The sequence below is a fragment of the Dendropsophus ebraccatus genome, chromosome 9 (assembly GCF_027789765.1).
Source record: "Dendropsophus ebraccatus isolate aDenEbr1 chromosome 9, aDenEbr1.pat, whole genome shotgun sequence".
Lineage (NCBI taxonomy): Eukaryota > Metazoa > Chordata > Amphibia > Anura > Hylidae > Dendropsophus > Dendropsophus ebraccatus.
The window spans coordinates 62,827,112-62,840,368 of NC_091462.1; the positions used below are offsets into that span (position 1 = coordinate 62,827,112).

Here is a 13,257-nt window from a genome sequence, read left to right on the forward strand (position 1 = left end):
TTCACTTCAATGGAACTGAGCAACAAAACCCCGCCCTAGCTGGAGACAAGAGTGGGGCTGTCTCTAGAAGAAAGTGGCCATGTTTTTGTAGCACTGGATAACCCCTTTAACCATAAGGGATCCTAATGGACCCTTATAGTTAAATACAGTGGACTGACAAAGCAAGCAGCCATTGGCTCTCTGCTCTGCCAGTCACTCTTGTGGCTGTAGGCAGGATTCTGCCTCTGGCCGCAAGAGGTTTTATTTTTTGGCCACATTACCGAGTATATAGCCTGCCTGCCCAGTTTTTAGCTATGGGGCCCCATGCATTTTAGCTATGCTCCTGGACTAACCTGCAGACTACTAAAGAGATGTGTGGGAGGGAGACTAGATACAGAGGGCAGCTCTGTGTACATACAGCAGCAGTACAGCAAGGGAAGGGAATATAACTATGCACTGAAGCTGTTGCTTCTGCGGCCATGAGGGGGAGGCTGATTTAGGTATGGCCATGGCAGGTCCTCTAGAGAAAGGACACAGATTGAACGTACAAAGTCTTTCACTTGGTCTCTTTGCAGCAAGAGACAGAATTGGAAAGAGGATTGCAGGTGAGAGAGAGATTTAATAGCCTGGACACCAAGGGGGGAATTTATCAAACATGTTGGAAAGTGAAACTGGCTCAGTTGCCCCCAGCAACCAATCAGATTCCACCTTTCATTTTCCAAAGAGTCTGTGAGAAATGAAAAGTGGAATCTGATTGGTTGCTAGGGGCAACTGGGCCAGTTTCACTTTACACCATGTTTGATAAATCTCCCCCCAAGACATTAGTGCTATATTTTCAGGAGTGATTTTGTTCAAAAGACATTGACCATTTAAGTTCCACTATGTCTTTTTTTGCAAACTAGTGGCCAAAATTGTACACAATATTCCATGCACAGGCTGACTATTGATTTGTAAGGAATCGTTTTCTACTTATGTGCCTTTATACCCCTTTTGACAGAGCCCATATTGCCATTATACTTAGCTGCAGATGCCTGACACTGGTTGCTAATGTTTACTTTCAACTGAACTCCCTAAGTCCTTTTCCATGTCAGATTTATACACTTATTTTCCATTTATTGTGCAATAGTGACATATATTTCTCTTCCCATATTAACCTCTCTTTTATTAATATTAAAGGAGATATGCCTTTTTTATATAATGTTGCCCTGTTGGAAAACATAATAAACATCTAATGTTTACCTCTCTGTGATGCGGTGTCCTACAGCAGCATTTCCAGTGTCCCCCGCTGACTGCAGCTGCTGCCACTTCTGAGGCAAACCTTTCTTGGGAGTGACAGCCTGCTCAGCCAATCACTGGCCACTGTGCTGTCCTGTCTCAGTCAGTGATTGGCTGAGCGGGCTGTCACGCCTTAGACGAGTTTGGATTAGAAGTGGCGGCAGCTGCAGTCAGCGGAGACACCAGAGACACCACAACAGGTAAGCATAGGATGTTAATTATGTTTTCCAACAGGGCAGCATTATATAAGAAAATTTCTAATGTCGGATATCCCCTTTAAACGTAATTTTTCTTTTCTCAAGCCTTTAAGACTAAAAAGTGATGGTAGTGTTTATAGTAATGGTGAAGTGACAATAATAAAAGTGTAAAAATGTTCAGATCATGGCTCCATAACTGTTATATGTCGGGAATGAAGATACCTTTAAAAAGGTACAGTTTAACTTACTAAGGCTGGGTTCACACACAGTATATTTCAGGCAGTATTTGGTCCTCATGTCAGGTCCTCATTGCAACCAAAACCAGGAGTGGATTGAAAACACAGAAAGGCTATGATCACATCATGTTGTTATTGAGTGGATGGCCATCATTTAATGGCACATATTTGCTGTTATTTTAAAACAACAGTTGTTGAAATAATGGCAGTTATTTACTGTTATATGACGGCCATCCACTCAATTTCAACATTGTGTCAACATAGCCTTTCTGTGTTTTCAATCCACTCCTGGTTTTGGTTGCAATGAGGACCTGACATGAGGTCCAAATACTGCCTGAAATATACTGTATGTGAACTAATACCCCAAATTTAGTTTTCTGGTGACTAATTGTGTCTGTTTTATAAACATTTATTTTCTATTTGTAGGACACAAAGCAACAAGCAGTCACAACTAAAGGAAATTTGGACTATAGGGGGGAGATTTATGAAAGGGTGTAACTATACGCCTGGTGTAAACTGCCCACAGCAACCAATTACAGCTCCTCTTATATATTACCAGAGCTGAAAGCTAAGCTGTGATTGGTTGCTGTGGGCAGTTTAGACCAGGTGTTTATCTACACCCTTTTCATAAATCTCCCCCTTAGTGTTTTTAGCCATGCTTTTGAAAGGTATCCTGTCATATATCAGTGACAGAGCCCTGGAATGTAATATTCAAAATACCTACTTTAACACCATTTTTCATTTTATAATCATGGCTACACCATTACTTATAAATAGCTTATGTCAGGAAGGACAAAGTACTGTATTTCTATCACTTTAAATACAGGGTCATGGTTCAACTGTGAGAGCTCCAACCAATTCTCAAGGCTCTATTACATGGCCATGTCAGGTCAGCGCTCACTTGCTCCTCGTTCCCCACTCACTGCCAGTGCTATTACACGCACCAACAGCAAGCGGGTTAAAGCAGGGGGAAGGGGGGGCATGAGGAGCTGTGGGAGAGGTCTGCCCTCTCTAGATCGTCCGGGTAGCCCAAACAGGAGAGCGTCTATCGGCATATTTTGCTCTAAGAATTAGTGGTCTTCACAGAAGTTAGATCCTCAGAAAGTAATGGCATATTCTGGTTATATAGCATCACTTTCTGTGACAGGACCCCCCCCCCCTTTACTTTTACATGATACTGATATACGGAAGGAGAAAATAAATTGCATAACAGTGGAAACAAAATGCCCTAATATTTTACAGTTACACACAATTGTGTCCTTTGCTTTATCTCAACCCGGTAACATAAAATACCTGTAGTTGTAAAATATAATGTACAAACTAATATGGTAAATGGCAAAAAGTAAAAATCTTACTCTATGTCCCTTCAGTCCTGGGAGTCCTGGAGCACCGGGAAATCCTCTGGCTCCCTAAACAAAGAAATACAATAGATAAGTGACACATAAAGTACACATCAACTTCAATACTGTCTTTTCCAAAACTATTTGTTCAATATCTTTCTTATTTTCCTATTAAACATATTTCTCAGTTGAGCCTTCTGGCATGTGAAATCATTTATTTGTAGATAAGGGAAGAGTGTATGAAAAGTGTAGGGGAAGGTTTGATAAACTAAAGATGGCAACACACCACAGGTACATAATGGATCATTCTGACCATCTAATGTATGGGGGAGTTTTACTTGTACAGTATTAGTAAGTGTACTATTTGCTATTAGGGAAAGCAGCTCCCTGTTTACCTCATAGAACTAAAATGAGACTCCCCTCTTCCAGGCTGTGCTATCCTGCTCTGTTTTGTTTCTGTCCATAACATGGCCGACATGGAGGAGAATGTGGCCATGCCCCACCCCATAGACCTCCATAGACATATATAGGCTCAGTGGTGGAAACTGGGGGCGGGGCATGTTCACATGGTCCTCCAAGTCAGCCATCTTATGGAGAGGAACCTCACAGAGCAGGATAGCACAGCCTGGAGGAGAGGAGAATTTTTGCACTATGAGGTACACAAGGAACTGCTGTCGGTATATACAATGAGTACATTTACTAATGCTATCCACTGAATTATTTTACTATAAAGTGGCCAACCCCTTTAAGGGAAGGAACAAGCACATTGGATTTTAACATGCCCAATTATTTAAGTACACTTCCCCTTTTTTTGTAAATATGGATAAAATAAGGATATTTTTGTGATTACAAAAAAAAATGCAGTATACAGATCTGCATTTCTTCATTTCACACAGCACTTACAGTATAGTCTAGTATGTACATATACAGTATAGTATGTGAGGGAGGCCTAACTTGGATTGCCACTGTATCTGACTTCTACAAACCTTGGCAGTTGAACAAATTCATGGCATGACTTTGGACAAAAGAGCACCGCAAACTGTTCATTGACCCCTTTAGTTGAACTACCACCACCCAGCTTCCAGTTCTACTTTCCACCAGGACACATGATGGGCCAACATAAATTACCCATGGATGGTTTAAAACAATTATGTTTATTACTTACTGCAGATCCTGGAAATCCTGTTTCACCTGTTTGTCCTGCTCTTCCTGCTTCACCCTTGAAATAAAAAATAAAAATGAAATGAGTGCAATGAAATCATTGATTACTGTAAAGCATTGTAGGCTGTCAAAAACAGCAGTCAGAAAATAAGACATGAAATGTTACCTATAAAGATAATGTTGATGTCATGATGTGACAATTCTGTCATTTTCAAAAGTTGCTTGTAGTTCCTATTCCTTATACAGAATGTATGTCTCTGTCTCTTCATTTAACCCCATTTAACCCCATGTAATCATGTAACACAATATTACACTATTGGTTGACTGTCCTGTTACACTTTGCAATTCAGAGTCATTCAGTTTATAAGGTAAGTGAACATATATCTGCTTGCATAACCCATTCAGTCAAAAAACTGAATGAAATTTATATATTGCTAAGCAAAACCAACTGGACTGACAGCAAAACAAGTGAACTTTTACTATCACTTCAAAGTAGGGGGAATTTTTGAAGACCAGTGTACAAATAACCTAACCTACCCCCACCCGCATGCCCCACACTAGATTTACTAAGAGGTGCACCTGAGGATGCCACATGGCAGTTGCAGAAATCTACACCAGCTCTGTGACATTTTGCTGTTATTTACAACTGCTATTAGGCGTAAATCATAATAAATCAGGCACTGGAGGAGGCCACACCTTCCTGGCTTGCTGCAACCCCCGCCCCTCCCCCCGGCCCACCCATTAGACAAAAAGGTGCAGATTTTTGTGCAAACTGGTGAGTTTTCCCTGATGTATACCAGACGCATCATAGATAAATAAACCTATTGTGTTTGGAGTTTTTCTTATAAAGATCATGGGGGGGGGGGGGAACCCACAACATTTTCTGTACGTAACAATAACTTACATCTTCTCCTGCTTTTCCTGAAGGTCCTTCAGGGCCTCGTGGACCAACTGAACCCTAACAAAAAGAAAAAATCTATGTAAACATTAACAGACATTGTCATTTAGAGATATGATTTTTGGGGTCAATCTATTAACCAGCGCATTTACAAAACAAAACGCAAACTGCTTTCCATGTCCAAATGAGTAGGAGTATGAGTAGGCTCAAATGAAACAATGGTTTAGCTTCCCTTCTATAAAATGCTTTGTTCAATTCTTCACTTCTGCTATAATGTGCCTGCACTTACACTCAGCCATTCACACTGCTGTATGGAGAAGTTTCTGTCACTGTCCTCCTGCACAGCTCTGTGATTCTCAATTCCTGATGGGTCCATGCTGAACACACCCCTTCACCATAGCTGTCATGTTACCACACAGACCTCTGACAGGAGCCCTGCTTCTCTATTCTAGTCTGTTGTACTATGCTCCTGTATTATGAAGATCTGCAGCACCATCCTGTATCTACAAATTGCTGCTGTTTCTTCAGGTTTATGCACTTACTATACAATATACTCCACATGCTGATAGCTATACTGTACAGTAACTTATGCAATATGGCATATCCAGCTTTCTAAATGTCTGTTTAATTTGTTTTACATGTTATTCAGAATTTTAAAAAAAAATCATTAATTTTGGGGTGTGAAACCATTTGTCTGCCTTTCAATGATTTATTTTTGGGGAAATTTGCTTTGGGTTAAGAGTGATTTGGATTACAAGCCCTGCCCTGGAATGAATTATCCTTGTAATCCAAGGCACCACTGTACATATTTTATGAGTGTGCCAATATAATTTCAGATATATTGTACTCTGACCTATAATAACTTCCTGTGGAGGTGAGGCAATTAGGTAATGCTATTTTATTTGCTCAGTATACGCCAGATCCTAACTGAAGGATTGATAATTTTCTAAATAATGGCATACAATAGAAAGACTATAATTTAGGTACTTACCATAGAGCCTGGTTCACCTGGCTCTCCTGGTGGGCCAGGAGGTCCCATGCCACCCTAGCAGGAAATTAAGACAAGTAAATATTTAACTGGACATCCAACATATTTCAGAATACTGCATTATTACTCTAGTGATAAATTATTGTTATTGATCATGTCATTAAAATATCATTACAGTATATAATACATGGACATGTATTGTCTGATCCAGTGTTACTCATTTTTATCAATTTGAAATTGACAATAAAATAATCACTTTTTCAGCTATAATTGCACTTTTACATTTTTACTAGACAACTTATTCAAAATTTTAAAAACATCTCTTTCACAATGGTTTACAGTATAAGCTCTAGGTCCCTGAGAACTGGAAGCAGAGCATGTGCAGGGATGAGACTCTGTGTAATCATGGGGTGTAGCTGACATCTAGCTTTTTATTTTCATTACTTTCATTTGCAATAACTTTTGATATGAAACATAAAAACAGAATTCTAAATATCTGTATCAACCATATGTCTTGGCATTTTCCACCTGCTGTTGCACTTTTCTTTTTTTGTGTCTGTATTTCATCCATGGCTATGTGAACCTGCATAGTGTGAATAGTGATATTGGATATGCTGTGCATTTTTTTTGTTTGTCTGTCTTACATGTGAGGGGAGTGGCTGCCTCCATTTGGCTCATGTACTCCATCCATCCCACCCCTTGGGTGAATTAAGATTATTTGCATACCCAGTGTGTAGGCTTAATATTAGCCCAGGAGAGGCCAGTGTACATAGTACAATGTAAACTATGTAGTACAATGTAGACTATGAGGAGCTGTCAGCGCTCGTTTGCTCCTCGTTCCCCGCTCGCTGCCGCCGCTATTACGTGCGGCAGCAGCGGGCGGGTGAGTCTGGGGGAGGGAGGCAGGGAGCTGCAGGGGGCGCTGCCCGGGTGATCGCTAGATCGTCCGGGCGGCCCATAGCATACAGCAGCGATCTGCTGCTGCCGCTCCTGTTCCACGGAGCGACGGCAGCATATTGTTGCTGTATGAGTCGTTTGTTTTTCAACATGTTGAGAAACAAACCACTGCAATGATCAGCCGACATGAACGATGTCGGCTGATTGTTGCCTTCTATTCCACGGGACGATTATCCACCATAGCGGCCCATATCCGCTGAATACGGCCAATAATTGTTCCGTGGAATAGGGCCTTTCAAAAACAGTTTCGCTATACTAAATGTATATAATGTATATTGTCCTGGCATCTGCGGCCTGCAGCATGCACCTGCATAGTATTGGATATGCTGGCCATTTTATTTTTTGTATGTCATCAAACATGTCTCATTGTTGTGACCCACTGCTGTCCTGAGATACAGCAGGGGGAAGAGTGCGTCTATGCATGTTTCTCCCTGGCTGTCAATCAAATCTTTCTATTTTGCTGCATTATAGTCTAAAAAACAAAATAGTCAGCTCTTCAGATGGCTTGGGAGTGGAGTTCATTATTACAAATCACAGTAACGATTTAAGTTTACAAATATGATAAACTGCACCCCTAAATGGGAGGGGAGTACCAGAATTAATAGTATATAACCTTTATTTACACTCACCGGGTTGCCTGGTAGACCCTGTGGACCTCTTGGTCCAACTTGTCCCTGAAAAACAATAGGCAAAGCATCTTTTGAAAAATGTTAAGCTTACAGCAACTCAAAAGGCAATGAACAACATGTGCATGTTTCTATTATCTTCATAGCAAAACTAATACAGATAGAAAAGAGATAAATGTGACATTAAAGGTTTTACCACTTACTCTGTATTTACAGTATGTTCCCTGATGATTTACACATTAAGGCCATGTCCACATTCTGTAAAACACCGGCTGTTCTGTGACCCGGCAAGATCACAGAACGGCCCGTGTTTGAGAAGATCCTCCCGGCCTGTACTGCAGTACCGGCCGGATGATCTTCATTTCTTCTGAATTCAGATGCTCCATTGTGTCAGCTGACAGGGTTCTCTGTGGCCACTATTCAAAGAATAGCAGCCGCAGAAAACTGACATGTCAGTTTTTTGCGGGGCTGCTAGCGATCCTGGCCTAAGTGAATACTTTGGGGGACATGTATCAAGTGGCGTACATATGTTTTTCGGCGTAAAGAGGCAATTTTCGAATCTCTCCATAGCCACATAATAGAGACAGAAATCCTGCTTCATTTGATGTGAGGGGGGAGGCTGGGAGATTGCTTTTTCAGTACAGAAGGAAACTCTTTTAGTACATAAAACCTATTACAGAGTTTCTTAAAATCGCTTGAACTGTTGATATTTAATGTTTTCAGAAAAATGACCCTGAAATGACAGTTACACTTTAATAAATGTCCCCCTATGTGTATACACTCTGGCCGGGATTCCCTCAGCCTGTAGCACAATGTAAGTTCTGTATTAATCACGGTCATTGTTGTCATTGTACAACAACAGCCGTGATTAATACAGAACTTACGTTGTGTGAACATAGCCTGAGCCTGTTTTACTTACACTGTATTCGCAAAAAGTAGGCTACAGGTTAAAGGAAGTAAGACTGACAGTTCAGTCTGCCCATTAATTGTATGCAGCATGTTACAACATATACTATTAGGCCCATATAAGACCTGTTGCATAAAAACATAAAAAATCTAAAATCCAGACTATTTTCAAAGTCGCCTCATTTTTCATTTCATCCATTCCAATACGACTATTTCAGCCAACTCTGTTTAAGGAAGCATATAGTCATATAATCTCTGAAGACAAACATTGTAGACATTAGCACTGGAATGAGATCACTAAAAATAAAAATGTGAAGTAATAAAAATAACCTGTCCTTGGTGGCAACAAACTCTACCAAATCCTAAACATGTCTAATAGCAACAAGATGTCTGATTTCAGTAGTATTTGTAGAAATCCACACATCATATTTTAGACTGTGTAAGATATGTGCATGTTAAAGGTGTCAGAAAGTGCCAGAGATTTGTAATTTACTTCTATTAAAGAATCTCAAGTTTTCCAGTACTTATCAGCTGCTGTATGTCCTGCAGGAAGTGGTATTCTTTCCACTGTGAGGAGCAGGAGAGGTTTTCTATGGGAATTTGCTACTACTCTGGAGAGTTCCTGACATGGACAGAGGTGGCAGCAGAGAGCACTGTTACAGACTGGAGAGAATGCACCACTTCCTGCAGCACATACAGCAGCTGATACATACTGGAAGACTTAAAGATTTTTTAATAAAAGTTAATTACAAATCTCTGGCACTTTCTGGCACCAGTTGATTTGAAGGGAAAAAAATGGTGAACAACCCCTTTAATTATGTTCTTGTACTAAAGGAGTGGAGCATGTGACAATTGTTTTGTTGACATTTCTGGAACAGTAGACATTGGTCTGCAAATGGCCAACTAAAAAAAAATCTATATGAATACTAAATACTAAAAAACTTATAGCACAAAATGTACATAAATATCAAGGATAAAGGGAAATTATCATCAGGTTAGAAGAATCTAACCTGCTGATACTTGTATGTCCCTCATCCTTCATCCTCAGTTTCCCATGCGTTATACAGAGATATCAGCATGTTAAATACTTCTAACCTGTTGATAGTTTCCCTTAAAAGGGATTTTATGCACAGATTACAAGTAAACTGTTCTAAAAGAAAATTTCTTGTATCTGTTCTCATTCTTGTTTAACCCCTTTCTCCCGTCACACATTCTAGGCCTTAATGCCCGAGTCTTTTTTTTTTTTTTTTTTTTCGTTTTTTTGCTACCCAATTAGAGTCACCTTTCTATTTTCCCATATAACGTCTTTTTTTGCGGGACAAGTTGTACTTCAGTATCAGTAACATTTTGGAGTATTTATGACTTTTTGCTTGTACAGATTATTTGGGAGGCAAATTAACAAAATACAGCAATATAGCATTTTTATTATATTTTATTTATTTTTTTTACCTCTTTTATGTCCTAAAAGGGAATTTTTACAGTGATCATCAGATCACTACTGTAATACACTGCACTAGTCATCTTTTTGATGATCATCTCTATTTGTGACCTGTCTACAGTTCATTCCACAGGGAGGGGAGGCTCATCTGTGAGCTTTAACTATTATGTGTACCTATGTTATCTATACATACAACTTTCACTGCAATCATATCTGTGATAAGAAGAACACTGCTGGAAATTGATCTGTGCAGAATAGGAAGTCTCAGCTTAATATAAAGCCAAGTGACCAGAATGAAAACGGTAAGATTTCAAGATCATAAGATATAGATAGTAAAATAGAAAATTAGAATGACCACAAAATTTTAGATATGTTTAACATAAAAATGCATCTAAGCAATAGGCCATTTCTTGATGATACTCATATAGGTATAAGAAGCATTGCTACACCTCAGGATGATTCAAAAAAGGTGTTAATATGTTAGAATAATGCGTCTTACCACTGAACCAGGCATCAGTCCAACTTGAGATCCAAGCCCAGATTTCTCATCAAATCCACCTTGCATTTGAGACAATGGCTATAAAAGAAAAGAAAACAAAATTTTACAGTAATTCACTATAGGAAGTACATAGTCTTGACTTTACGGGTAATAATCCTGTGCCGTATGGTAATTCTGTATGGTAATTGCATGGTTTGACCGCCCGCCCATGGCTCCTTGGGGGGCCCGTGCCTGTCCAAACTGTCCGCATCATCATACACTGGGAAGTGGGACTGCAGCGCAGCACATCACTCCGATCCTAGGCCCCTGAATTATATGCTGCACTCGGTGTCGCTCCTGCTTCCTAGAGGGGTGGAAACCTCAGTGACCACCTCAGGGATTCTAATGGGGGCCCCAAAAACAGCTGACACCTCACCCACATTATTGCATGCTGTAGCTATTAGCCAGAGCTAATGAGGTTGCTCAGAGGTTCATAAACTCTTTTTATCTCCCTGACAGGACCTTAAATGACCTTCCTAATGATGTCCCCAGGTCCTTGCAGGTATCATACAGACCAGTGAAGAAGGACATAATTGGGAAAGGGTAGGGGGTGTGAAAAAAGAGGGGGGGGGGGGTGTGTATATAGGGAACATTATATGTGAGGCAGGGGGTCATGGGGGGTTCTATATTAGTGAGAGTGGGAGATGAGAATATACATATATACACAGGAATGGTTTGCATTATGCATAACACAATACTGTATCACATGTAAATAAAGCATGCATTTAATAAGGATTTTTAAAAATAAATTATATACAAGATGACCATTCACAGTGTAAGGCGTTGTGCACATCTCATCCTTGTCTCATTGTTCTACTCCAGCATAGGTGAAAAAAAAATACAAATAATAGCGGTTTCAGATTTGCTGGATACCAATAGACCCTATTACCTTTAATGGGGGTTGTCAGGTCTCCATCATAGTGTCCACAATGTCTAGTACAGTGGTACCTTGGTTTAAGAGTAACTTGGTTCAAGAGCATTTTGGTTTAAGAGCTCACAGTTTTTCAAAATTGTGACTTGGTATAAGAGCATTGCTTTGGTTTAAGAGCTCCATGTACTGGGTGGGAGCGCGAGTTGGTGAGGGGCATGGTCTGCATAGCGGGGTCTACATCCCTGTACTCTAACCATGGAAGTCTCCCTCACCTTCCAAATCATAGCAGATCCACTTCAGGCTGGGGCTCACATCAGAGGACAGGACTGTGGAGGTAATCTCTTCATAGCTCTAACCCCTCTCTCCCCGGACAGAGAGTGCTGCATGTATGTGCCCACATCTGCCCTGCTCATTGCTTTATGCCCCCTGCAGTCTCTGTCATCCCTTGTGTTTCCCATCCTCTCCATTACTGTACAGTAACTTATAATATCACAGATTCTGCTGTTTCTGAATGTTTTTTTCATTTGTTTTAAATGTTATTCAGAATAATAAATCATTATTTTTGTGATGTGAAACCAATTGTCTGCATTTCTATAATTTCTTGTGGGAAAATTTGCTTTAGTTTAAGAGTGGATTTGGATTACAAGCAAGGTCCCGGAACAAATTATGCTCGTAATCCAAGGCACCACTGTACTTTGCTGGATAAACAGGACTGAATGTTTTGCTATTCACCAGAACAGATATAAGCACAGCCATTTCAATTATATTGATTCTATAACTGCAGAAATACATATAAGGGATATTGCATTCATTTAAAGGGGTACTCTGGAGAAAATATTTTTTTATTTCAAACCAACTGGTTTCAGAAAGTTATATAGACTTGTAATTTAATTCAATTAAAAAATCTCAAGTCTTCCAGTACTTATCAGCTGCTGTCGTCCTGCAGGAAGTGGTATTCTCTTTTTAGTCTGACTTCTCACAATGCTCTCTGCTTCCACTCCTGTCCAAGACAGGAACTGTCCAGAGCAGGAGAATTTTTCTATTGGGATTTGCTACTACTCTGGACAATTCCTGTCTCGGACAGAGATGTCAGCAGAGAACACTGTGTCAGACTGAAATGAAAATACCACTTCCTGCAGGACATACAGCAGCTGATAAGTATGACAATAATTTAGATTTTTGAATAGAAGCAGTTTAAAAATCTAAATAACTTTCTGAAACCGGTTGATTTGAAAGAAAAAGATTTTCGCTGGAGTACCCCTTTAATATGCCCTTTTTTCTCTGCCATTTGTATTTCCAGTTTAGGACAACACTAAACATGAAGCAGATTCGCTTAAAGGGGTAGTGCGGCGCTAAATAATTATTCACAGAATAACACACATTACAAAGTTATACAACTTTGTAATGTATGTTATGTCTGTGAATCGCCCCCTTCCCCGTGTCCCACCACCCCCGCCCGTGTACCCGGAAGTGTGTGGTGCATTATACATTACCTAATCCGTGTAGAGGCCGTCCGCCATCTTGTGCCAAACGTCATCTTCGGACGGACGAATCCCTGCCGCCGACCTCCCTCCGCCGCGTCACAACTGTGCTCAGCCACGATTGGCTGAGCACAGTTATGCTCAGCCAATTGCGGCTGAGCAGCTGATGATGCGGCAGGGATTCGTCCGTCCGAAGAAGACGTTTGGCACAAGATGGCGGACGGCCTCGACACGGATCAGGTAATGTATAATGCACCACACACTTTGTAGCCGATTCTAATAGTGTATTTTATTTTTATATCATGAGAAGAGCATATGTTTCCTATTCTGATAAAAAGCTCTGTTCATTTTATCTCCTACAACATC

General features: G+C 40.3%; 1 protein-coding gene across 1 annotated transcript in view; it reads right to left on the reverse strand.

Annotated features, from left to right (window-relative positions):
* COL5A2 (collagen type V alpha 2 chain) overlaps positions 1–13,257 on the reverse strand; it is a 130,561-nt gene that overhangs the window by 43,152 nt on the left and 74,152 nt on the right. The window contains exons 8-13 of the mRNA XM_069983514.1: positions 10,501–10,578; positions 7,661–7,705; positions 6,078–6,131; positions 5,093–5,146; positions 4,193–4,246; positions 3,043–3,096 (exon numbers count right to left, since the gene is read on the reverse strand). Coding sequence (XP_069839615.1) covers positions 3,043–3,096; positions 4,193–4,246; positions 5,093–5,146; positions 6,078–6,131; positions 7,661–7,705; positions 10,501–10,578 — 339 coding nt within the window. The remainder of the gene's footprint in view (positions 1–3,042; positions 3,097–4,192; positions 4,247–5,092; positions 5,147–6,077; positions 6,132–7,660; positions 7,706–10,500; positions 10,579–13,257) is intronic.